The 27062-nt window shown below is 36.6% G+C and overlaps 1 protein-coding gene across 5 annotated transcripts in view; it reads right to left on the reverse strand.

The window, feature by feature from the left end:
- Window positions 1–24383, reverse strand: part of BCLAF1 (BCL2 associated transcription factor 1) — a 30372-nt gene extending 5989 nt beyond the window's left edge. The window contains exons 1-11 of one of the 5 annotated variants that reach the window (XM_043593079.1): window positions 24247–24383; window positions 17467–17571; window positions 15306–15419; window positions 13629–14540; window positions 11871–12536; window positions 11548–11717; window positions 9121–9226; window positions 8102–8186; window positions 5550–5725; window positions 4249–4429; window positions 2983–3129 (exon numbers count right to left, since the gene is read on the reverse strand). In XM_043593079.1, the coding sequence (XP_043449014.1) occupies window positions 2983–3129; window positions 4249–4429; window positions 5550–5725; window positions 8102–8186; window positions 9121–9226; window positions 11548–11717; window positions 11871–12536; window positions 13629–14540; window positions 15306–15409 (2547 nt within the window). In that variant the 5' untranslated portion in view covers window positions 15410–15419; window positions 17467–17571; window positions 24247–24383. Of the gene's footprint in view, window positions 1–2982; window positions 3130–4248; window positions 4430–5253; window positions 5417–5549; window positions 5726–8101; window positions 8187–9120; window positions 9227–11547; window positions 11718–11870; window positions 12537–13628; window positions 14541–15305; window positions 15420–17466; window positions 17572–24246 lie in introns of those variants that run through there. The other 4 variants (XM_043593080.1, XM_043593082.1, XM_043593081.1 and 1 more) reach the window with 4 other exon arrangements.
- Window positions 24384–27062: the final 2679 nt, after the last annotated feature.

The following is a 27062-nucleotide window of genomic DNA, read 5'->3' on the forward strand; positions in this document are numbered from 1 at the left end:
ATATATACGTATATATATATATGTATATACGTGTGTGTATATATATATATATATATATATAGTCAAAAGTTCCATGTTTGTCAATTATTCTTAGGAGAACATCTAAAAGTTTTCAACCTCATTTCTTATGAATATTTTTGTTTATATTTCTAGTCTCAACAATAGCGGTCTATATATTTGCAAAAGAAGCAAAATCTTTCAAATTTAAAAATCCATGTAAAAACCAGAGCTGTCATTTCAATGGCTCATTAAGAACTAAAATAATTAACTCTGGGAATTGATTTGTAAGAAAAAAAAAAGTATTAACATATTAATTTGGGGGTGCCTGGACAGCTCAGTCAGTTAAGCATCCACCTCTTGATTTCAGCTTAAGATGGAGCCCCACACTGGGCTCTGTGCTGACAGCAAGGAGCCTGCTTGGGATTCTCTAACCCTCTGCTCCATCCCTCCATCCCCCACCCACCGCGCATGCGTGCACTCTCTCAAATTAAATAAAATTTAAAAGCTTAAAAAAAATGTTACTTCTGGGGCGCCTGGGTGGCTCAGTCAGTTAAGCGTCCGACTTCACCTCAGGTCATGACCTCACGGTCCGTGAGTTCAAGCCCCGCGTCGGGCTCTGTGCTGACGGCTCAGAGCCTGGAGCCTGTTTCCGATTCTGTGTCTCCCTCTCTCTCTGCCCCTCCCCTGTTCATGCTCTGTCTCTCTCTGTCTCAAAAATAAATAAAACATAAAAAAAAAAAAAAGTTACTTCTGGTGAACATTAGTCTGTGACAAATCCAAGTGTATGTTTTATATAGAAATGAAGGTTTTTAAATACAGCCCAAAATAGCAACACATAAAATGTTATTTGCTACTTCTAAGTTCCTAAAATCTTAAAATAACATTCTTCTTAATTACTAAAACTACTACCTAAATGCCAAACTAAAATGGTTATGTCCTATTACAAGAAAAAATTACAACATCGGATTCTAAAAGTATGCCATAGAAAAATGAAGGTGTGGCCTAAATTAAATATTTGTAAAGGATTCAAAGTATTAATTACTATCTACTTGTCCACCTCTCATTTCCCTCTTAATCTTTTGACCTATAACATTTGGTCTACTTCTCTGGCATTATTTTTTTTTTTTTTTTAACAGTGTGGTATTTTTACTATCACTCACCCACTGCTCGCCCCGCCTTCAACAGGGTGGCCTTTTAATCTCTTCTGACTGGGTGATCTTAACAGGGCTTTAATTGTGTCCTGGAAGATGATGGCTCCTAAATTTGTTTTCCTCTAGATTCGCATTAGCAACTTTCCATTGCACATCTGCACTTAATTTCTCCCAGGCACCTCAAGAACAGAACTTAATCTTCTCAAATGGGATCCTTTCCCTTGTATTCCCTATCCTAGAGAGATCCCTTCATCTTACTACCAATACCCAACTACATACAAGATCTCTGAGTAAGTCCTCATTAATATTACTTTAACTTTTCCATTACCTAGCCTCTTAGTCCAGACACTCAGTAACTCTCAGATCGGTCTGTACAACCATGATTTTTCTAAACTCTGGTTAAAATCCGTATTTATTTAGATACAGCCTCCCACAACTTGGTTTCTGCTTTTTCTTAATTTTACCAAACTTACAGCCAAAGAGTTCTATCTCAGGATGTTTCACGCCTACAATCAGCAGTATACCTGTCTATTTTTTAAGCTCAAGATTCAATCCCAGTTCCTCTATGAAGGCTCTCCTAATCACTCCCTTTGAAATAATCCTCCATTTCCTGCCTTGGATGAAATCCACTACACATATATTTAGAACTTTTGTTTCTAAATTTTTCCAGCCAAGTAATGATACATGTCTTTGCATTCATGGTACCTAGTATAAAGAGCAGTTTGTGAATATATAAAGTCTGAAAATCAAAAACAAAATAGATCTTTTAAACTTTCCTATAACTGAATAAAGTGCCTTTTACTGTCCACATTGTCAACTCAAGTAATTCAAACAAGTATAAATTTCCTCTTAGGGGAGCATATGTTGAGCAAACAGTATGCATTAATACCCTTTAAAAACTTTTTCGGACTTTGTTCATTAAACTACTCAAAAGAATCAAACAGAAGCTAATTTTTGATTGCCCATTCTTCAAACAACATAGATCTACTTCATCATTTAGCTCTCTCCTCTCACTTAGCAGACAGGTCACGGGTATTCAGGTGTATTCAAATATATTCATAAAAAACTAAATGAAAGACACAATTCTATAAATCTAGTACTACCTTCCTCCTTGCTTCTGCAAAACAACTAATCTTCAGAACTGATCTCTGAAAAGCTATTTAAGAAATAAATACTTCTGGTAATAGTTCTGGCATTTTCCTAAGTGTCTATAATGCTGGATGGACCCTTTTCTCCCATGCCAAACTACAGAAAATCTCCATCTTTACCTAGAAACTCTTTCAGGACCCACCTCCTCTAGTTTCACCCCTTAGAAAACTACTTCAGAGGAAAAAGTATCACAAAGAAGCATCAAATTAGTGTAGCCAGCAACTTTCCATATGGAATTTTTCATCCTCCTTTTATTCCAGAGGAAGTACACAGCCTCCCTGAGATCCTTAATTACATGCTCTGTGAAAGAATTCTTCTGTCTTTCATTTAAACAAACAGCTGTGATGATGGAAGATAAATCTTAATGAGATGTTTCTACAACTGTCATTGTCTTATAGACAGATGTGAAACCTATGTTAATGTTCTCTGAATGTGGCTATCAAATCAGGTATAGTTTTAGTTTACCCTGATCAGCCTATAGGTGACATCAATAAAATATAAACAGGACTAAAGGGACCCACATTTTCGAAACTTCAAATCATCTGGGTAGTGAATTTTTAAAAGGTTTCCTAAATTATGGCAAAAACTCCTCATAGTAGTGGATACCTGTACTCAAATGTATTCACCCAGTATGCTTTGAAAATTAATGCAAACCAAATAAACACAGATTTCTAACACCCACCAAGAAGTACTTCTTGCTCTTTGGGGTATATTCTGGATCCCATTCCTCTTCCTTCGGTCTCTTTTGAAAAGTAGTATTTGAGTTGTTTGGACCAGTATTTGTCCCAGCAAAAACTCCTCTGGCTCTTCCTCTGCCTCTAATTCGAAACTGATTAACATTAACAAAGCTGTTTAGTAATGCAATCAAAAGGTATTTAGTTACATGCAAACTCTAATTTTACTGCAGTAACAAAAAACAAATTCCCTACTTTCCTTCCTAAATCTCAATTTCACAGCCACTGAGGACAGAAAGGGTGGCCATTTTATACTATAGGCAAAAAAAATCTGCCCACTGAAAGCTGAATAAGTTAAGAAATGCAGTCAATTTAAGTATTAGCATACTGACTACAATTTCATAGCCTGAACTAGTATTTTTAGATAATCAAGTTGGTTCTTTCCCCTTTTACTACCCAAAAGAGTGGTCTAATTCTTTGAATTATTATAGGAGTCCCAACTGTTCAACTATCACCTATCACCATATAAGCAAAGCTCTTCTCTTTCACAAATGATCTAATTAATGAGCCCTACTAACTGACTGGATACTCACTCGAGGTAGGAATCTGAATATAGAAATTAAAGAGTCAAGAAGATGCACTACTGTGAAGTTGTAATTAATAACTGTAACAAATTTATGCAAACATAGGGATAATGTGTATGCTATGTAGAATAAAAACAAAAGCTATATGATTTCTATGATTATACACATATAAACAAGGACTGGGAGGCAAAACAGGCAAAATAAAAATAGCTGTGATACAGACGTTAGGGTTTTTTTTTTAATGCTTTAAGATATCTATTCAAAAACTAAGTGATTAAAGAACTGGATCTCAGTAACTTTACTTGACTCTTGGGTCTTCATGCACCATGTACAATTATTGATTCCAAAATTTTAAAAAGTATCTAATTGATATATGTATATGTGTGTGTGTTTGTGTGTATAGTTATATATATATAATTATATATATATACATATATATACAGCTCTTTAAAAATCAGAAACATTTTTTACTCTATATACAAAGAAAGCATCATCCCAGCTGCAGCCCTTCCTCCCAACACTTAAATGGCATATCTTAATCAATATATACAAATACAATTTCACTTTCCAAGACTAATTCTAACTGCAGAAGTAATGACCCGCAACAATGTCTAAATCATGAATTTTACTTTATGTACAGTGCTCTAAAGTAAAGCCCTACCAACAATCAAAGGTAATTCTATTACTTACAAAGGTTCCTCGTGGTCGGCTAACTCCTCCAAAGCCTGAGTATTCTTTCAGTTCGTGGTGAGTTTTAAACTCGTCTTCTCTTTCCTTCTTACTCTCCTTTTCTTCCCGAGAACTGGGAGAAGAAGGTGACGCTGAAGATGATGAAGATCGAGAATGATCTTGCTCTCTACTTTTATGTTTACTGCAAAATAAATAGAGAAAACAAAAAATATGTGCTATTTTTAAAAAGACAAAGACCCTGTTGAATCTTATAATAAAAGGGATATTTTTCAAGTAAAAAAAAAAAAACTATCCCCTATTAAAAATGATTACATAACTAAAATGATTGGGTGTTAAACTTTGATACAGCCTGTTTCCATTCTCCTTCAATACTTGTTTTACATAACTACTGAAAACATGATATAGCCTGCCAGTTAAAAACTAGCAGTCTGGAAACTTCAAGAATAAGGTTCAGTTCTTCAGTATTTTTAACTTTTTGTTGTTGTTGTTATTTTAAGGAAAGGAAAAGAAGAGTAGGAATAAGTAAGAATGTTTTTAAGGCCAAGTTTCAAAATGACTGCAGTATGTACACTCGGGGTGAGAACAGTTGATATGGTTTGGGCCATTACTCCATTAGAGAAATAAAAGCATATGACATACAAATACCAGTAATAAATTAAAAAACACGAGTAAAATCCACCATTTACCTAATGAATAGCAAGAAAACGATTATCTATGATACTTAATATTCCTATTATTTATTTGACTCTACGATGATCAATTTTACATGGTTCTAACACAACACCCGGAAAGGTCATACCTGCGGTAACTCTTACCACTGCTAACAGTATCCATGGAAACATTACTTTGAAAGATTAATACACATTGCTATTTCATAAAAACTAGTCCTTCCTCCCCCCCATCTCTCCCATGTTAAACCACTAGATATCAGTTTAAAATTCTTGTACTCTGGGTGTTATGAGTTGAAAAAGTGCGGAATCAAGCATAACGAACCAAAGTTCTTACACAAACTGTTTCTAGAAATGCACTGCATTGAAGTCCAACCTCCTGATGTAGCCTGGATAATAGGACACATTAATTTGTCATTTTTTTTTTCAGTGTTAGCTTGCTATTCCAAAGTTTTTGTCCTCATCCACCATAAGCCGTGTAAAAGACAAATACATTTTTGCTGTAAAACAAATAATTTTAATTGTTTAAATTTAAACATTCGATTACACAGTCAAAATTGAAAGCAATTAAGCTGACAATTATTAAAGGCTAATTAGAAGCTAAAACCTAACTCAGACAGTTTTAACAATTACCTGTCATCTTTGTAAGATTTGTATTCCTTGTAATCTTTTGGAGTTTTTTCCTGCTTTCTTGATCCACTGGATTCCCTGGAGCCCTTGGAATCCCCCCGTTCTTTACTTCTTTCTTTTCTCCGACGATCAATGTCATGCCGAAGATCAGCAGAATCACACCTTAATTTTTTATCTCCCTATAAAAGACAAATGTAAAATACAGACTTCAGGAGAGAAAAAAAAATAAAGATATAAAGATATGTACCCAAATTTTATGCCAGTTTTTAATCTGGGATTTTAGTATCAGAAATGAGTGGATCATAGCATACTACTTCCATACTTAGTTTTAGTTTTGTTAAAAAAAACACACTTGGTTGTTTTGACTCAACATTTGTATACACAGTGCAACGGGACTATGAAACTAGGAAGTTATGAAAAGCTAACTATCTTGAAAATAGCATAGGTTTTTGTTCAAAGCAATCCATAATAAACTTTGTACAGCAGAACAAAATAATTGTTTTTCCACTCAGCACATCCTCATTGTCATCACTCATCCTTTTCAAACAGCTTTTTTGTAAACAGTTGAACAATGACAGAAGTTACAGTCTAACTGTGGTTGTAGTATAGCCATCTACCTATAAAGTTAAGGGATCCTAAAGTAATGGTTCTCGTTACTGAAGCCTCATTTTATCATCAAGCTGTTCCCAATTAGGTTGACGAACCCAATAAAAACCACTTCAAAAGGAAGAATTCTGTAATTTCCATAACATGCAAGTGGAAGATGATTAACAAAACCAAGTAAGGTTGAATAAGGGTAGAAACAAAGCCAGAAAGATATTATTCCCAATCCTGTACTCAGTATTTTGGGCCATATACTGCCCTTTCTCAATTCAGGTATTGCAACGGACATTAGTTTAACTGGGTCACAATTCACCTCCTTCTTGTTCCATTGCTTTTTCAAATACTATATAATTTAGGAAGATGGAAAGAGGCATCTAGGAATGAAGAAAAATTATACATCAGTAAGATGCTAAGCAATGTGGACATCCTTGCTAGTATTCAACAATAAGAAGTACTTACTCTGGGAAATCTAGCTATAATATAACCGTTCATCAAAAAAAAGTATAAATATATCTCCAAATGGTATCAACTACTCACCTATTTGCTCCCTGGGTAATTTAAAAAAAAAAAAAGACTAATCAAGAGTAAAAACCTTCCTTACTCACCGAGGTATTACCAAGCCCACAAGTAACAATTTAGGTAAAACTACTTTGTAAACTCCAACAAAACTATACATACGTTAAATAATAACACATATTATTCATTCAGATCAGAAGACGAAGGATAAAAAGCAATGTCATATCCTCCCCTATCTATCATAAGTAATCACTATTTTCTCTCCTCTAGATGAAAACATGGTCTGAGTAATGAGGAAAGAAACAAGATACTCACTCTGTCAGAGCACAAGGATAGACTAAATTGTTGGCAAAAATAAACCAACATTGAACCCAAGATATTGAAAGGAAAAGCCAAGATTAGTATTCACTTCTCAGAATCTGTTTTTCCAAGATCAGTATGCCCACACAAAGAAACCACTTTCTTTTAAGCTCTAAATTTCTCATTTAGTAAATTAATAGCATGCCCTATTAAAATATTTGTAAAATACAACCATTAATAACAGCTTCTGGTAGTAAAGTGCCAACGTTTTCATAATACCTCAACTATTCAACTCTGCAAACACATGTAGTCTCATTTTTCCGATTACAAAGCCAATGTCCAAGAGACTAATTATTTTCCAAGCATCATACAGATAATACCTGGTTATAGCCAAAAGTGGAACCAAGCAGCATTTCCAAGTCCCCTGCCCTTTTCATTACAACAGACAGTTGCTCCCTTTCTACCTGTCCCCACATTTCTACTAGACCCATATGACTTGTCCTATGGACTAGTCTACCTAGAAAATGTCAGTTTCAAATCATCAGCATGTATCAGAGCCCCCTTAACAAACACATTCCATTCTCATAGACCTCCCTCCCCCACCATTCACAGGTTCTTTTCTCACATTGAAAACCTTCCTTCCCCAACCCACAGAATTCAATCCTGACAGTTTCTGTTCCAACTGTTCACTTGTAAATTGCTTCTCAGAACACTTATTTCATAGTCCAGACCAAAAATGCCCAGTAGCATGGGGGTTACTTCTTGTTCTCACTGTGAAAAACCTAGAGATATTAATTTAGGCATATATAAATCAGGAATACTTACTCTGGCTAATCTATTTCACCTCAAAACTTTATATAGAAACCCTACTATAATTCTTATCTTTGCTTTTCTAAGTTTCCTTTGTCTACTTAGAACTTTCTTACTTTCATTAGCATTTTAAAAAGTTGGTTTAACTAAGATACATAGCTTAATTTCTTTTATAAAGGAGCGCTATATACACTACCTTATATTCATATACTTACAAGTCAAAAATAGAGAACCTCTGCAAATACTTTGTCTACACAAACTATACTTAGCATATATCATTAACTAAGCCCAACTTAACAGTAAAAAGAAGTCCATTCAAAACATACCTTTTGATTTTCTTCTTTAAAAACTCTCTCTTCTCCTGCTAAACGAGTATGCTTCCTCAGGGCACTTGGAGAGATGTCAATTCTCCTTAATGTAAAATAAAATATTTGTAGTCACAGTAACTACTGTTCCCAAAATTCCTCAGAACTGTCCATTTTTATAATGTCCAGTTATTTCTCTCCCAATCAACTTTAGCATAAGATTGTTAATCTAATTCCTGGTAGACAACTAAGAAGACTACATCCATTAAAGGTGAATTAAAATGCTTCAGATATTTTTATATATAAAGAAGTTTAACTTTTTAAAACAAATTTATTTTAATCAAAAAAAAACGTGTTTTGATTAAATTGAATGTTAAGTGGCAACCATCATACAATTATATACTTCCATATCTTTAATACACACATGAATATGGTTATTTGTTCTTAAGTATCTCCAATAGTTTTACATATTCAGTGGATCTTTGGTGTTATCCCTGCCTTTCCTTGCCTTTTAAAAGCTAGTGTCAACTGCAACTTCTCAGCACTTCTTCAGCGGTCACCACCAAAACCCTACCTACTATTTACTAAGAACTCAGATACTTTATGACCAATACTAATTGTCACCACCACCCTGCAAAAGAGGCACTGTTGTCCTTATGTGGTAGATGGAAAAAACTAATGGTCAGAGATTAAATAAAGGGTTACTCTAGGCATCCAACTCCCTCCCAAAAAACAAATGTGTTAGCTATTTAATTCCTTACTGAGGAGTGGTTGATAGTATTTTAAGTTCTAGGAACCTGTTTAAACAAATAAAATAAAAACTGAAAAGAAACAGTAAATTATAAACTTCTCAAGGCTGGAAATATACTTATTCAAGGTATAAATAAAAAATAAAACCAAAGTTTATCTTGTATCATGATGACACTAGCATAGTTCCAATATGATCAGTATCTTCCCAAAAAAACAAACAAACAAATAAAAGAAATGGTGTCTTCCTATCAAAACAGTATTTTTATACGTCCATTCAATAGTGCACATACCTGTGTATCTCAGGGCTCTTTTGCCTGGCACTATGTTCTTCAGTGGCTTTCTGATACGAAGTGAACCTCTCGTTTAGAGTCACTGCAGCTGATTTGAAGTATTGCTCTGTTGATTTAGGAGAAATACTGCCCAATTAGTTATCTTTACTTCAAGAGAGATTTTCATTTGTGACAGAAGGGCATGTAGCAGGTGAAAAGAAAATAAAAATACTCAAGAAACCTAGCAGAAGAGAATCAAGTGTTACAAAGAGCTCCTACTCTGTCCCTTTTAACTTCTACCTCAACAAGTAACTGATACAAAGTTCGTCAGAGAACCCTGTCAACGCTGCATAAATTCCAAGAACAATAAATAGACTAAATTGAGAATCTCTAACTTGATTTGAATCATACAATACTTCCTCAAACAGAACAAAAGGAATAATATGTGAATGTCCTTATACCTTGCCAATATGAACCAGGGAAGTTACTTCAAGTAATCATTTGCAAAAAATACTGAAATAACTACACAGTTGGTTTTAGTGAATACAATTACTTCATCAAGAACTATACTGACAACAAAAACTGGATTTAAGAAAAAACTGAATACTACCATTTCAATTGAAAAAAATACTTTTCAAATCAATTAACACTAATTACTCCAAAAATCTGGCATCTTGGCAAACCTGACAGCACATTCTCTATTATTCTCTTGTCCTTCTCTTAAATTTTAAAATTAGTATTATCAATACTAGTTTTTAAACCATTCAAGATACGCTGTAAACGTAAAATAGAAAGACGTATAAAGTCATGAAACGTTACATTACTAAGCAAGCTATCTGCTTAACAGGTCAACATACATCTTTGTCAACTTACCGCCCAATATCCAGCACATGTCTCATAACCAATCATTAAAACTTGAAACGGCCACTACAAGGGTAGTGCCTCAATCATAATTCCATGAAACCCAGGAATTTGAGCTAGCAACTCAGTTTTTATGCCATTTTTGCCAGGAAGACAGAAGATTCAACTTTGCCTGTATCTTTCAACAGCTATTTTACTTTGAAACATGGATTTTGCCATTTCAAAACATATTCCAGGACCTAGTTACAATGAAAAAGAAAACATCACTGGGCATTTTCAGCTCTAAATTAAGAAAGAGCTGTTCAGATCGGTTGCACAATACCAATAATGAAACATAACTACAGTTCTTTAAAAAAATAAAAAATAAAAAAAAGAAAAAGAAAATGAAAAAGAAAAAATTTATCAAAACCTGATCTCAAAATTCAGCAATAAACTGTAAAATGTGGAGACAGGTCAAAAAAAGGCAAAAAAAAAAAAAGAAAAAAAGAAAAAATGTTAATGTTTCATATTTTATGTACCACAATAATATGGTCACAAACTGGTTCACAAACCTAGTTATAGCCAAATAACAAAACTTTTTTGTTACCCTGTTTAAATAATTACAGTCAAAAAGAAATTAACTATTCACTATTTTGAGACATCAACTGCATAAAGAATTTGCTAATGACAAGTTTCAGCTATTACAATGAGTTGTTCTCATAAAAAGACAAATTTTTTTTAAAAAATGGCTTTTAAGACCAACAACCACGTAGCTTCCTGGGTAAGAACCTATTTCATAGTAAGCTGCCTTTTAAACACAAAAAGAAAATAACAAAAACAAAACAACCTAATTGCCCAAAAAGTCATACCCTAAAACATTTGAAAATTATTAGTAACTTTGAAGCTAGAATTACATACGGCTGAAAATAGAGCATCATTACTTTAGCTAAAATGAACACATGTAACATCTTTAGGACTTAAAGAAAGGTTATTATCATCCACTATTCATGTAATCACTACTCATCTAACATTTTTAAATCACTTGAACTCTTTCCCCTTTAAAACTTCCAATAATTCTTTTTCCAGTTTACCTGTCATTTTAAAAAGCTAAGTATTACAACAAATTAAGTAACACAAAAATATAGATAGAAAAACAATACTGCTTTTCCACTGGTATCGGGTTTCTTTAAAAGTTGAAGTATTACTCTCAGTAATACTCAAGTCACCATGGCCTTGCTTTATTCTAAATCTATGCAAGAGTACATTGTTAAGTCATATGCATGCAAGGATAAATCATCTGTAAGCATTCTACCCTTCCAATACAGTATGACACATTTCAAAGACTTTGCATTAAATATGTATCAGTTTTGTCACAATACAGATTTTTAGAGTGTGTTTTAACTCTATTTAGTGTTTTAATCACTTTGTATTAAGTATCTCTATGGGTCTTAATGCTAACAAAACTGATAGCTCTTTCACGAAACTGTTTTTCCAAATTTCTCATGGTGTCTATATATTACTTGCTAGCCCTAGAGTACATTAATTATTAAAAGCCTAGTTGTTCACTTTCATTTACAAGAAATACTTAATTCGTACTAATAAACATACCTTTAACATGATGAACCAAGGACACAATGTGTTGAATAAATGACTCTGAAGTGCTTTTGCTGGCCTGTGGCAACTTAATGTGGTCAAAGATGGATCGGAATTCTTGTTCTTTCTTGACAGAATGGACAAGTGTACTAGCAAGTAGCCTGTCTTTAGTCAAGGAAGCAGGTCTGGAGCATATCGGTAACACACACACACATAACAAACAAAATATACCATTGGTTTGAATACGAAAATGGGAGTGTGTTCACAAAATAAGATAATTAACTAGAATATTAACTAAGCAACCACAGGTTACTTCCTGGGTATCAATGTGGAATTACCTGTTAGAATCATCAAGTGGAACGGGTGCCATTTTGAGTTTGACTTCAGGTCGATGAGAATCACTGGCTATCATTTTGATCCTAAGTGGGCTCTCCTCTCTGAAGGTAGACTTTTCTCGTGCATCCAGATTCTTGTGTAGAGGGGGACTGTAATCAAAGAGGTCTTTGAGCTTTTCAGACTTTACCTGCTCAGGTGACTGAGTTTCTTTCTTTACTGTTATTCTTTCAGAATTTTTGTCGTCTTCCTTGTGCTTATCTTTTGCAGTGCTAGGCCTTTCCACTACGTAGCCAGTCTCTTTAAGTTTATAGTTTTTTTCTTCTCTAAATCCATCACTTTCTCTATTGCCTTTCAGTGAAACTTTGGACTTGTACTTGGGTCCTTCCTCCTCAGTATTCCGGTGAGATGTAGTAGCAAAATTTTTACCCTGATCTGCAAGGACTGACTTCCTGAACTGTCTATAGTCCTCTGTCTCCTCTGTGTCATCCCCTTCGGAATCATTAAACTTTTGTTTTCCAGACTCTTTATCGCTAAAGTAATCTAGAGCTTCCTGATCTTCCCATTCTCCCTCTGCCCTCCCTTTCTCTGATCCTTTCTCCTTTGGAGCCTCTTTATCCCTGGTATTACCCCTATCAAGCAGGAATACTCTAGACTCTTCATCTGTGAACCTGTGAATAAGCAGAGAAGAGGATGGTAACTCTGGATTGCATTCACTGTGGATCACTTGTATACTTCTACATGTTGCCCAACATCGCAGGACCAGTAATAAGAGAAAAAAAACCACCGAGAACTGTTTTTCATAATTCTACTTTTAAAAAAACATTAAAAGCAGCCATACAGCACTCTCAAAAACCTGTTCTAGTCATAGCCACAATTCTGCACCAACAAATCCAATTCCAGAAATTCTATAACATGCAACACTTTAATTTTTGAGGCTAAGAACCACTAATAAACGATGTACCTATCTATCAGAACTCTACATATAATTATACTCAAAATTTCAGACTATTACACTTCCCTACTAAAATAAATGAATTCACAAAAGTAAACTTAGTAATATTATTTAATACTCTAAGTGAATCACAAAATATTTTACATCTACTCTGCTGCAGAAAATGATTTCTGGCAATACTAAGTAGAAACTGTATTAGTTCAATAAAAAATTTTATTCTAGGTTATACAGCAATATGCCATAAATAGCATGCCTGTTCTATTTTCTCAAACTACATTTAGCAACCAATTTTCACTGAGTTTTTTAGCAACTCTTCGGCAATGCTTGAAATCAGAATTTAAACAAAGTATATTTCAAAGGTTACTAGAGCAAGAAATAATTAGCTTTTCTATAGTCAGATTTATTAAGAATTGGCAGTTGCATGTAGAATACCACAAAAGTAAGAGCACGTACTGTAACTATTATTCACATAGGCCACGTTATAATAGCGAAGAAAACAAAATAAGCTTTCAATGCTCTAACACAAAATTAAGTTGTTACAACATAACTATTAGTTATGCTTTATGTTACTACATTTTTTTGTTTACATTAATTCTAGACTGACTGAAAATGGATTAAAATTGAAAAGAAATATAAATTAGCTTCTACTAAAACACTTAATTTCCAAAGTTAACCAAATGTAGTAAAAACCACTTGGAATTATAAAAAAGTCAGGAGTAAAAACAATGCAATTGTAAGTCTTATATACCCAAACAGAATACAAAGAACACAACTATTAATATTATAATCTAAAGACTTTAGCGTTTACCTTTTCAAGAATTTTCCTGTCTTTGCAGTTTCCTGATCTCCACCATCAGGATAAAATGAAGAACGTCCCCTAGCCTCATCTCTTGGAGCATTCTGTGGTGTGATTGTCTTTGCAGGGCTTCTTCGTGAAGGGATATGATGAATTGGACTATTCTGAGAAGGACTGTACCGACTAGATCCATTTCCAACAGAACCAGACCCAGATCTTTCAGGACTATGCTGAATGGAATGTGAATGCTGAGAGGGGGTGTTTTTTGCAGAGTGAACTGTACTGAGCATGGGGGCATCAGAGCAAGACGAACTCTGACTAGGTGGTGTAGCGATCGGTGAAGGACTATGAGGAGATCTGGGACTGTTATCATAGGCTGAAAGGCCAGGCCAAATATCACCAGATGTGGCTGATGATTTGTTAAACTCATCAATAGATTCAGATGGATCATGTTCAAATGTATCTTTCGGTTCCTCCTGTGATTTACTTTTCAAAGGACTCTCTTCTTGGGGCTCCCCTTCAGCTTTTTTGGTTTGTTTTTCCTGAGACCCTCGTCTTTTAGAGACAGGAGATTTGCTATATGGGGATGAAGAACGAGAAGAGGATGATCTTGGAGACCTAGAAGATCTATATGACCGGCGAGATCTGCTTCGGGATCTTTGAGAAGAAACGGATCTTCTTTTTGGACTCCTGGAACGTGAACGACCTCGTCTAGGACTCCTAGAGTGTCTTCTATTCCAGACAGGTCTATAACCACCTCGATGGTATCTACCTCCTCCTCCTTGATAATACCCTCTGCCCCTTCCTCTGTACCCATAAGGCCGTCTCATTCCTCTATTATTTCTGTAATCTCGACGATAATCTCTAGAATAAATACGATCTCTACTACGAGATCTTGAGTATGTCCTGGAACGAGACCTAGAACTAAAAATGAAATAAATATCAATGTAAGAAAAACAAACTATTCTATTCTACCGTTCTAAATACTTCTGGTTGAAAATAACATGTAAATAGTCCAAACCAAAAATGTATATGGAAAAAAACAAAAACCCTCTCATTTATACAAAAGTAAAGTTTACTGTTTTCAATGAACAAACTTTCATTACTAAGGTAAATACTGAAAGAATAAAGTAAAGGCCTTAGGAATGAAGGCACACAAAAAAGGGAAAAAATGGATATACCTAACAGCAGGACATACTAAACAAATTACAGAAAAGTTATTCAGATACTTATAGTAAAACAGTAAAAGAATATTTAATGCATTGGAAAAATACTCATCAATGACATACTACTGGCCAAATGCACACATAATATTGAGACATCAGAATCAGAAATAATGAGAAACTATGAAATAATATGCAAAGATGATTTACTGTCAAATAGTTCTCCCATTATTCATCTCTTAATGTAAATTCAAAGAAATCTACCATACATGTACAGTATAATAAGAATCTGAGATCTGAAGTCAGACTAACTGAAATCAAACCTAAGCTCTGCCATTTACTAGCTTGCAACCTAAACAATTCTCAATTTCCCCAACTCTACAATGAAGGTAGATGGATTCATTTCACAGGGTTATTTGAGAATATATTAATGACTTTAGCATTGTGTCTAAGTATAGCAAGCACTCCATGAACATCAACCAATACCACTATCATTATTAAAAGAATTAAAAACACAGGAATTCACCTGTATCTCTTCTTTCTAGAATGTGATCTTGATCTTGATCGAGAACTAGACTGTGATCTAGACTTTGATCTCGAAGAATGTGATCTAGAATTGGAGCGACCCATTTCTTTTCTCCTAGTCAATAAGAGAGCAAAAAAGTAAAAAAAAACCCAAAAACAACAACAAAAAAAAACTACCATTCAATTAAAGAAGTTTCACATTAAGACAAATTGAATTTTACAAGGCACAAGTTTCTCTAAGGATCTTACTCATCGTTTCTTTTTTTTTTAACTTTTTTTTAAACATTTATTAATTTTTGAGAGACAGAGAGAGGCAGAGCATGAGCAGGGGAGGGGGGGGGAGAGAGAGGGGAAGAGGGGGAGGGGGGGAGGAAGAGAAAGAGAGAGAGACAGAATCCGAAGCAGGCTCCAGGCTCTGAGCTGTTTGTTAGCACAGAGCCTGACACGGGGCTTGAATTCACGAACTGCGAGACCATGACCTGAGGTGAAGTCTGACGCTCAACCGACTGAGCCACCCAGGCGCCCCAGGATCTTACTCAACATTTTCAAATGAATACTGAGACAATTATCCCTGACTAAAACTATATCTTCACCTGCATAACAGGTACTATATTGTAGATACAACAGCACCTACATGCCTTAATTCAAAAAGGAAGCAGCTGCAGAAGCCAGAAAGTAGTATCAGACTGCAGCAGCATGTTAGAGGTTATTCCATGACCAATACAAATGCCTACCTCTCCTGTAAAAAAGATAAATATCACAGTATTACAGATAAGGAACCTGAAACAAAACACAAGTGGCATAATACTAAAAATAATAAACCTAGCGACTGTCATCCTAAGTGCTTTATGGCCTTAAAATGGGACTAAATTAACCACTCCATGCATATAATGCTGCATGACTACATTAGAAAAATGGACTTATGTGACAATGCTAGTTCACCCTGTAGCTTTCTGGTAAGTCAATGGACTGTAAAGATTGCTGCAAAAAAAGACAGTGGAACTACAAGAAAGAGAGAAGTTGGGCACGAGTATTCTAACTTTTTCTAATATTGCATTAATATCTAATGGAATAATCAGACCTCATTGGGTACAGAAATCATAGTAAGACGAAACGATTTAGGAAATCTACTCACAAAATTAAACCTATATAGGTACCTCCCAAGTTTATATGTGCCCCCCCAAGTTTGTTTATGCTATAACTATTTCCAAATTTCAACTAACTTATTACCGAAATCATTGTTTCCATAAAAATTGACTCACTAAACTTGCAACAGCCTCCAATTCTCTTACAACCCAATATTTTTGAAGGCATTTAACCTTACCTACCTAGGCTCTGCTCAGTATTATGAAATAATATTTATAAGTGCTAACGCTGAGTTGAATTACAGAAAAAGCAACCATCATATCTGCATATACTTCATCAAAAAACAAATGACAGGGCACTTGGGAGGCTTAGTCGGTTACGTGTCCAACTTCAGCTCAGGTCACGATCTCACGGTTTGTGAGTTCAAGTTCCACAATGGGCTTGCTGCTGTCAGTACAAAGCCCACTTCGGATCCTCCTCTGTCCCCCCTTTCTGCCCCCAACCCCACTCTCATGCGCTCTCTCAAAAATAAATAAACATTTAAAAAAATAACAAATTCAGGGTTTCAGATATATATATTTATCTCAAAATAAAACATAACTATCCTCAAATACACAAATGTCACCTCTATCTTCTCATAAATAAGGCATATGTAAAGATACTACCTTCCTCAGAGCTGTACTGAGTACTAAATGAGTTGACACAAGTAATACAATCAACTTTAATTAACATCAGTGCAAAAGTGTTAAAAAGTTATAGAATTTCTCTTACATGCATAAGGGAAGGAGTTATTTTGTTATTTTTAAGCCGCTTTGTGTTCTGAGTCTTTAAATTGATGTATAAAAGTGGAAGCAGGCACACAACACAGAGGCAGAAGATAGGGAATCTTTCTCATAAAAAAAAAGTTTTCTCATAAAACTTAACATAAAATCTGGCTTACTTCATTCAAGCCACCAAAACAAACACCACAAAAGCTTCAGACTACATCACTTTTAATCACTCAGACAGAATTATGAATTAGGTAGTCACATTTTCTCAAACTAAAACTGAAAACTAGATAAACGAATGCTATTTACCTTGGGTTTTATGCAGGATTAAGCAGTCAAGTGAAGTCTTTGAGATGTTGTTAAAATTCTTCCTGGAGAAAACGTTCTGAGAAATTAAACTCTGAATTCAAATTCCTAGCAAAGATTTAAAAAAAAAACACACAAGGAGTTTGATTTATGGTAAATTAAAATACCCACTTTTCACAACAATGAATCATATTAGGCAGTGAAATAAACTCTCAATAAAGGCACTAATGATTTTAGGGAAAGGGAGACTGATTTAGGAAATAAACTTTTGACCATAAAAGCTTAAGAATTTTTTTTTGTTTTAATCAGAATGCAGATGTGCACCATGAAACTGACAGCACTTTTACTTTTTAAATACTTGAATTTTAATGATAGCAATTTGAGCTTTAGAAAACAGAAGCTATGCTGCTATCCTATCAAAAAAATTTCAAAGTGGCTAATATAATGCCAAATATGGTACTCTTGGAATAGCAAAACATGTCACCTATTGGTTATTAGTATTCATAATGCTCTTAACTATATAACTTACCTAAAGTATGAGTTTAATGTTTTGCTACTTATCTTAATCTTTATTCTCTTTTGGCCACTTCCTTTCTACAATTTCATTTGAAACAGGTTTCTAAAATTCATATGAACAGCTATCACAGTAATCCTAGCTCTGTACCTAAAAGCATTTTAATACACATACAAACGTTCCAATAAAAGAACAACTTGTAAATGAAACAAGTATCTAATAAAAGCCAATACTGTTCCTAATTTACTATTACTACACAAATAAATTTAAATTTTGCACAAAATATTAAGCAGTTATCAATACTGAAAAAGTTAGCTTTATAAATAACATTCAGTGATTACCAATCATGTGCATAGGACATTCAAAAAAACATGAAGGGAGCAGAAACTAAAGAATACAAGATTGATACATGCCTAAAATCAACAAATTCATAAACCACTTTTAATGAAAAAAATATACATAAATATGAAAATCTGTGAATCTTACAAAAGATCCAATAAAAAATGCAATGAAAGTAGAAATACAAAGGAAAAGAAATGATAAAATTAAACTGGTCAATCAACAATGTTGTCCCCTAGGGTGCCTGGGTGGCTTAGTTGGTTAAGCAGCTGACTCTTGATCTCAGCTCAGGTCGTGATCTCAAGGTTGGTGGGGTTCGTGGGTTTGAGCCCCACATTGGACTCTGTGCTGCCACTGCAGAGCCTGCGTGGGATTCTCCCTCTCTCCGCCACTCCCTCTCCATCTCTCTCTCAAAATAAATAAACTTTAAAAAAAGTTAAGAATATTGTCCCCTAAATACCCATGGCCCTACTGCTGGGAAAATTAAGAGATCTGAGGTTCAATCTACAAAGAATAGGAACTTAGTAATTAAGAAAAACATACTAATATAAAATACAATAAAAATGCAAGACTGGATACAAAAACAAAAGGATTTCTAAAGTACATGCATGTTTAGCTTTAAAAATATCAAATCCCCCAAGGGGGGGTGGGGGCAGAGAAAAACTCTAATCTTCTAAATTGATGTATTGTTATGAAACTTTACTCTGGACCTTCTAAGTCCAACACTACTGATTCATTACTGGAAGTGATACAAGACTCATTTTAGTTAACACTTTCCCTAAACATTTCTAAAAGGCTAATTTTAATTTCTGCATATATGAAGAAAAAGTCAACTGCCAAATCCCTCTTTACTCCAAGTCATGATTTTTTTTTGAAATTCCAAGAAAATATACACTAGAAATAATAAAGGGAGGAAGGGCTGAAGGCTGTTTTACTAACAGATACATATTCTTGTTCACAATCTATAAGTATATTCAAGTACCCAGACCAAGAATTCAAAAATCATATGTGAAGCATGACACATAATATATTTAATACTATTTAATATATAATATTTAATGAAAAATATATTTAACATTTAACATTAATATTTAACATAGTCAGTACAAAGACTATAGTCAGCTCAGCGAATTCTTTTTTTAATGAAAATCTATGTACAAAGCACTGTGCTAGTTTTATGGGAAACATGACTATGGCAGAGGTGCCTGCTCCCCAATAACTAACTAGTGAAGAACAGAAATCAACAAATCATAGCAAAGACATCTTAAGTACCAACTTAAGAATTATGCTAGATGACCTTAAATAAAATCATCTCACTTAATGCTCATAATCTCATAACCTCTTCTCTCAAATTAAGAGAACTCTAAACTTTTAGAATTCATCTGAATTTACAAGGTGCCTATTACATGCCAGGTACTATTATTCCAGCACTGGAAATAGTGTACTTTAAGTGAAACATTAAGTTTCCTATTTCCTTGGAAATTATGTTCACAAGGGAGAAAGGGAGAGGGGGAAAAACCCAGAACATGATGTGTTAGGAAGTATAAAGTACAAAAGTACAAAAATGGGTTCTTGGGCCCTAACATTGTTAAATTCAAGGGACATTTCAAGGTTCCACAGAAAGAACAGCATTCTAGGCAGAAGACACAAACTTGGCAAATTCAGGACAGAAAGAACACTAAGTTGAGGCACTGTGAGAGGAGAGGATGTGAGATAAAGTAGAAAAGGCAGGAAAGGACCAGATCAAACTGCATCTAGTAAGAAGGCCGGAGTAAAATCTAAATATATTGGGAAGGCTCCGCAATCAGGGAAGTCACAGCATCGCATTCACGTTTTAAGATGGCTGCTGTGAACAGCATGAACAACAGGGAGAGATCAAGGAGATAAATTACAAGGCTGAAATTCAATATAATTGGTTACCTGGAAAAGATAGTAGCAATAAAGCTAGAAAAAAGAAGCCCAGAATCTAGTTTGGAAGTGCAGTCAACCAGTACTTGTTCACAGGTTGTTGGTGTGGATCAGAGAGAAGAAGCGGGGAAAAAAGAAAACCGCGGTCCTAAATTCTCAGTTTTGGGCTCAAACATCTGGGTGATGTGCAAGTTTGGGAGAGAAAACAAGAGATTAGTTTGCCATTTTTGGATGCCTATGGTCACAGAGTGTAAAATGGTTAATCCAAAATTTAACCCAGACTTCCTGATTCCAACTCCTGTGCTCTCTCCAATATACTGACAGGTGCTTGATGTGGCCATAACCTATATATAGAATTCAAAATGCCAAATCAATCATCCCTTTATTACAACCTTAGATCACTTACTAACATCAGAAAAAGAAATGTAAAAAGAGATAGGGAATAAATTGCTTTATGCATTTTTCCAACTGATTCACCAACCAGTGAGGAATGTAAGAGAGTAAGTCAAGCTTTATGTTTAAAGTTCTTAAATACCTTAACAAAGTGTACCTTTTATGCAATACATTATGATCAGCTAGAACACAAATAATGAAAAGAGCAGACAATGGAGTTCAACAACACTGAAGCACCCCCAAAATGGATTCTTTACATAACCCAATCAAGCATATTTGAACCAAGTCTTCATTTTAGCAGATTCAGGGAGTTTGGCTTCCAAATTGTGATACAAATTATTGCTACTCACATCTTTAATAACGCTAAAAATTATATCCTAAGACTATTATTCCAATAGAGTAGGTTCAAAAATCTGACTTGACCATTAGCTAGATACCCAACACTGTCAAGTTACCTTACTCGCCTTCAGCTTTAACTTCCACAGGTATAAAATAAGGCTAATAATGGTACTAACTCATAGGTTTAATGTTACACAAACTGAATAAATGTAAACAGGCTAACCTTTAGCACACGGTATGCACTCAAATGTTAGCTTATGCACTCAAATGTTAGCTATCATTATTGTTAAACCTGGCTTGTGACAGCTTTACCTACAGGTTATCCACTAATTTTACTTCAAATGATTCTTGTAAGAATAATATTTTTGATACAGCATTAATCAACATTATAAATGTGGAACAAAATAACGAGAATTTTGCTTTAAAAAACTCCAAATAAAGATAAGTAAATAATATTAGAATTGGTAAATGGCTAATTGCTAAACTTCAATAACGAGAACATCGGAGTTCACTATTTTCTCTGCTTTTGTGCTTGAAAATTTCCATAATTAAAAGCTTCTGAGGGGTGCCTGGGTGGCTCAGTGGGTTAAACGTCCGACTTTGGCTCAGGTCATGATCTCACAGTTCGTGGGTTTGAGCCCCACGTTGGGCTCTATGCTGACAGCTCAGAGCCTGGAACCTGCTTTAGATTCTGTATCTCCCTCTCTCTCTGCCCCTCCCTTGCTCGCACTCTCTCTCTCTCTCAAAAATAAACATTAAATAAATAAATAAATAAATGCAAGGTTTTGAAAAATGATTTAGTCACAAGTTTTTAGTTCTTTGTCCACTTTTGTCATCCTGCTTTAAAAAAAAAAAAAAGAGAGCATGGAAATGAGAAAAATACCTGCATTCTAGATCAGGCTGTGTCACTCCCTGGTTCATGGAGCCTTAAGTAAGTTTTCTACCTTCCTGGTCTCTAACCTAAGCGGGGAAATATTAGATCAAGTTTGAAAACTCCACAAAATATTATACAAATGTAGGCTACAATTATTACTACCTTAACATCTGTAGACTAGTTTTTTTTTTTTCCAGTCCTGGGTCAAAAAAAAAAAATCAAAGCTTAAGACCCTGAAATAACACACGAATGACCACTATGTAAGCAGCTCTGTGTGTGAAAAGGAACAAATCCATAACCTAGAAGTATAACCTAACCATGTACACTTACTACCCAGAGATATGTTGGGTTTCTAGATTCCCTCACCTACTTCTTTGTCAATAAACCACTGCAAATTACACAGTGGAATTCAGCTACTGTTCAACTAATAGTTTTGAATGCACTTTTGAGGGGCGCCTGGGTAGCTCGGTCAGTTGGGCAACCAATTCTTGATTTTGGCTCAGGTCATGATTTCAGTGTTCATGAGACCCTTGAGTAGGGCTCTGCGCTGACAGCACGGAACCTGCTTGGGATTCTCTCTCATCCTCTCGCAGCCCCTCCCCCGCTCAACTGAGAGCACTCTCTCACACACTCTCTCTCTCTCAAAATAAATAAACACACACATGAATGTAGTTTCCGGAAACTCCCAATCCAAAGCTCTATATAGAACTGAAGAGACTTGTTCTATTTCTACAAGTCTTTTGAACACAGTTAAATCTAATACAGCTAGTTAAATTCAACTAGACCTGAGCCTATCAAGGGTGTTTTACAGATCTGTCTCCAAGTCCTAAAGTACTATTGTTCTTACAAGAATTAGCTCTAGCTAAAAATCTCCCATGCCACCATTTTAATTACCTAAATGGAGGGCGATTCCAAGTTTACCACAACGTTACAGTGAAAACTGAGATCCTTAAAACAAGATGGCTATAAGCCATCTTTCAACTTTGGGTTGTTCAGCTATGAGTTTAGACACACAATCCTTCTCATCAAATTATCCTCAATTGGCTAGAATCACATAAAAATGCAAACAAACTTGTAGCAGCTTTTCCTATGTAAAGATCCTTTACTGTCTAAATAGTAGCCCCATTCCAACTAAAGTCCAACTGGAATGACAATTTACACGAAGATTAAGGAATTTTGGCTTACTTTTTAATACCAGAGAAACAGTAAAAGGCGCTGCTGCAAAAAGATGTGTCTGAACACATCTCTAACGTCAGTTTGGGTTACATTTGCCTTCAACTTTAGTCCTAAGTTTTCCAATCTAAAACGCTAAAAAAAAAAAAAAAAGTTTGACGTAGAAAAGTAGTTGCCAGTAGTACTGCTGCTTGATTCTAATAAATTAGGTCTTCAAAGTAAAGAAAGCCAACTTATGGACTTAAAATGAGGGCAAAGTCCCTAACTTTAGCTCACCACTCCCACCCATTTATCCCTCCGTCTACCTACCATGGATGCAACATTTCTGACACGACAAAAGACCTGAATCACTTGCCGAAAAAAGGACGTGGTTTCGCTTGTACTACTGGAGAACTGCCTTTTGGGACCGGGTGTGACAGGGCTACTCTTGGATCCATCAGCTAAGGCCTGCTCCCCATGCTACGAAACAGTAATCAGGCACCAACTCTTTAAGGGTCAAGAGTGCAGGTTCGCTTAAAAATAGAGTGGGTTTCCAAGGCGATCCAGGAAGATTAACCTCGGAGAAAACTGTCCCGCGACACCGAGGGCGGGAGGCAGATACCGGGGTCAGTGACGGGGACAGCTGAACACGTTCCCAGAACAGAACCGAATTTCAGAAAACGAGGCGTAAACCGATGAGTAGCGTGAAACCGGGAAAGAGGAGTTTAAAGACGACGCAGAAAGGAGTCAACCTACCCAACGCACTTTGCTGCAGGTCATAGCTGTTTTATCAAAGCCTGGAAAGAAAGGTGGCGATCCAGCCAATAAGAAGCGAACACAAGCTGCACCTCCAGCGGCCTCAGGAGCCGTAGGCGGAGAAAGAAGGAAGCGCGCGTGCGCCGGGAGAGCTTTCAGTCGGGCGCGCGCAAGAGTCCGGGCCGAGGAAATGGGGGAAGGGTTGAAGAGGGAGATGTGCGCACGCGCAGGGAAAGGCCGCGCGGTCTCTGGGTTTCGAGCCAGGTTCGCAACCGCGCGCGCGCGCGCGCACCGTTCTCGCTACTCACCCCACCCCCCACCTTTTCGACCTGTAGTGCCTCGAAAACCTGAGAAGATCTGACGGGGAACCGCATAAATAACGGCGAAACGTCTCCTGGGTCCTCCTGTAGCCGCCAACCCGTCACCACCCACAAAAGATTCAACAATAATTCACTCGTCCTCGGTATTTACTGCCCTTTGAGTGATTTGAATGCAGCATGAGGCCTACCTGAAACGCCGAAAGCACGGTTCCCGGGACTTATCTCCGTTGTAACTACACAGCGGCCATTTCCCGACTCAAGCACGGGAGGAAAACCATAGAGGTATCTTCGACGCGCTAGCTCGTTTCCGTCACTTCCGATTTGGGGCGTGGCCTCCAGTGCCGCTAAGTATCTGGCCTAACCCCGCCCACCCTTCCGCCCTAAACCGGCTTCCTGGCTGCTATTAAGATTTGCCTGAGGCTTTCTGGGAATTCGCGTGGCTAATCTCGCGCGAAGATCTGGCGGCTCCGCCCTCCGGTCTGGCGCTGCCGCCTTGGTTGCGGTGACGGTAGACGGTGGGCGGAGTGGGCTGTTGGGTCGGGAGGTCTTCTGGCCACACGGTGCGATTCGCGGGCGTTTCTACTTCATTGGGTACACTGAATCTCTCTGCCCTCCCTACTTTTTTGCTTGTTTGCGTTATTCTTTCTGTGGCGCTGACTCAGACTAGAAACAAAAAGTCTCGGGCCGAATAAAAGACCGGGAAGCAAGAGGGCTGTGTTCTCACACCGAGTCTCCTCCCTTTGCCAGCAAGCGCCTAGTTTCTTCTTGGACTCCTAACCGGACACTTGCAAGTGTCGCTTTTGCTTTGAAATGAAATGTGCCAAACACACTTCAATGGTAGAAAAATGGCCACGAGCTAAGTCCCTTCCAGAGTGATGTCAGACCAACTCTGCTATCCCTAAAGGAGTTTGCACCGCAGAGCGTCTTAGGCTGTCTTGGTTTGCATCAAAGGGTGGTACTTCTTTCCTCCCGATGGTGCTAAAGCATTACCACTTGGGCACCTCAGAACGTTGGCATAGGTATAAAAATAATGCACAGCACGAAGCATAATGATTATTTATGCCGGCCGAGAAACAGCCCAATGTAGCTTGGTCTGCCAAAAATGTAAGTCAGATTATAAATAGGCAAACTGCTTTTGATTTGGGTAGAATTTCAAATAAGAGCCATAGCACATTTTCTGTTAATACTTGTCTGGGCTGCACTTTCTTCCTTAAGGCCTAGAACCGTTATTACTTTGATGTTTACGGACGTAGACTACCTTAAAGGATTTCAAAGTTGTAATTAGCAACCAGTCTTCTGTCAGTTAAATCCAGTGTTGGGCCCTAGTTATGAATTTAATACTGTTTAGGGCGTTTTCTCAGCCCGATTTACCGGCTCAGCTAGAAAAAGTATCTGTTTTCTCTCACTATACAGCCTGCCCGTCACCCCACCACCAACACCATCTGAATGTGGAAGCAGTAATCTTTGGCCTCCATGGTGCACTAATAAGTCCCAAGCATTTAGTAGGTGCTGGGTAAGTATTTGCTGAATGAGTGAACTATACTAAAAAGAACCTAGCCATTGATAGCTCAATACAATTCTAGTATTCTGCAGGTACAGGGGAAAGTTGTTGAAAGGTTTTGATCAGAGGTATGGCATGACACTGGACAGGAGGATCAGTTAGGATGTTGTTTTAGTAGTTTAACTGAGGTCATGATGATCATGGTAAGAAAAGGAAAAGTTGTAAATATGGTTTAGAAATGGGATTGACAGGGGGCTCCTGGGTGGCTCAGTTGGTTAAGCGTCCGACTTTGGCTCAGGTCATGATCTCACAGTTCGTGAGTTCAAGCTTTGCATCCGGCTCCGTGCTGACAGCTCGGAGCGTGGAGCCTGCTTTGGATTCTGTGTCTCCTGTGTCTAACCCTCCCCCACTCATGCTCTCTTTCTCAAAAATAAATAAACATTTTAAAAAATTAAAAAAAAAATAATAAAGAAATGGGATTGACAGGTTTTCCTGATGGACTGCATTAGGACTTTACAGAAAGGGAGGAAATAAAGGAAGTTGTGGCTTTAACTGGGTGGATTTGGTACTGTTATAATAATTAGGAAGATTGGAAAGAATGATAGGAAAGAGAAGAATGAATACGTTCGGATATGAGAAGGAAATCAGGAATTCCATTTTTACTATGTTAGGTTTGAGATGTGTGTGAAACATCCAAGTAGATACACAAGATATGAAGTTGAACGTGGGGGTTTGCAATTCAAAGGAGTGTTCTGGCTTGGACATAAAATATAAAAACAATGCTTAAAATCATGGAATGAAAGATAGACAAGAGATGACTGGGGACTGAACGATAAAGAATCCCAACATTTAGAAATTTGTTGAAAGAGGAGGAGGAGCTAGTAAAGGAAACTGAGAAAGAACGGCCAATGAAATAGAAAATAAGTTAAATCGAGTGTATTGGTTATTCATTGCTGTATAACAAACGACCCCAACATCTAGTAGCTTAAAACAACATTTTTATTCTTTCACAGTGTCTGTGGGTCAGGAATCTGGGAGGAGTTATCTGGATGGTTCTAGCTTAAGGTATCTCATGAGGTTGCAGTCAATCTGTCAGCTGAGACTGCAGTCATCTGAAGTCTGCAGATTCACTCGAAGATCATTCAGGGTTGTTGGCAGGAAACCTCAGTTGCTCATCACATGGACTTCTCCATAGGATGCCTGAGTGTCCCTTTACACAGTAGCTGGCTTCCCCCCCCCCCCGCCTCCCCCCAGAGTAAATGATCCAAGAAAGGGAGAGCCCAAGACACAAGCTGTTATAACCTAATCTCAGAAGCGACACACCATCACTCTGCTGTATTTCACTTGGACCAAACCCTGGTACAGTGTGGAAGGGGGCTACACAAGGGTGTGAGTACCAGCAGGTGGAGATCATTGGGGACCATCTTGAAGGCTGACTACCACACCAAGAGAGATAAGTGTTTTAAGTGTGTGAGGTCAAAAAGACAAAGGACAGAATATGCT

Source organism: Prionailurus bengalensis, chromosome B2, assembly GCF_016509475.1.
Source record: "Prionailurus bengalensis isolate Pbe53 chromosome B2, Fcat_Pben_1.1_paternal_pri, whole genome shotgun sequence".
Taxonomy (NCBI): domain Eukaryota; kingdom Metazoa; phylum Chordata; class Mammalia; order Carnivora; family Felidae; genus Prionailurus; species Prionailurus bengalensis.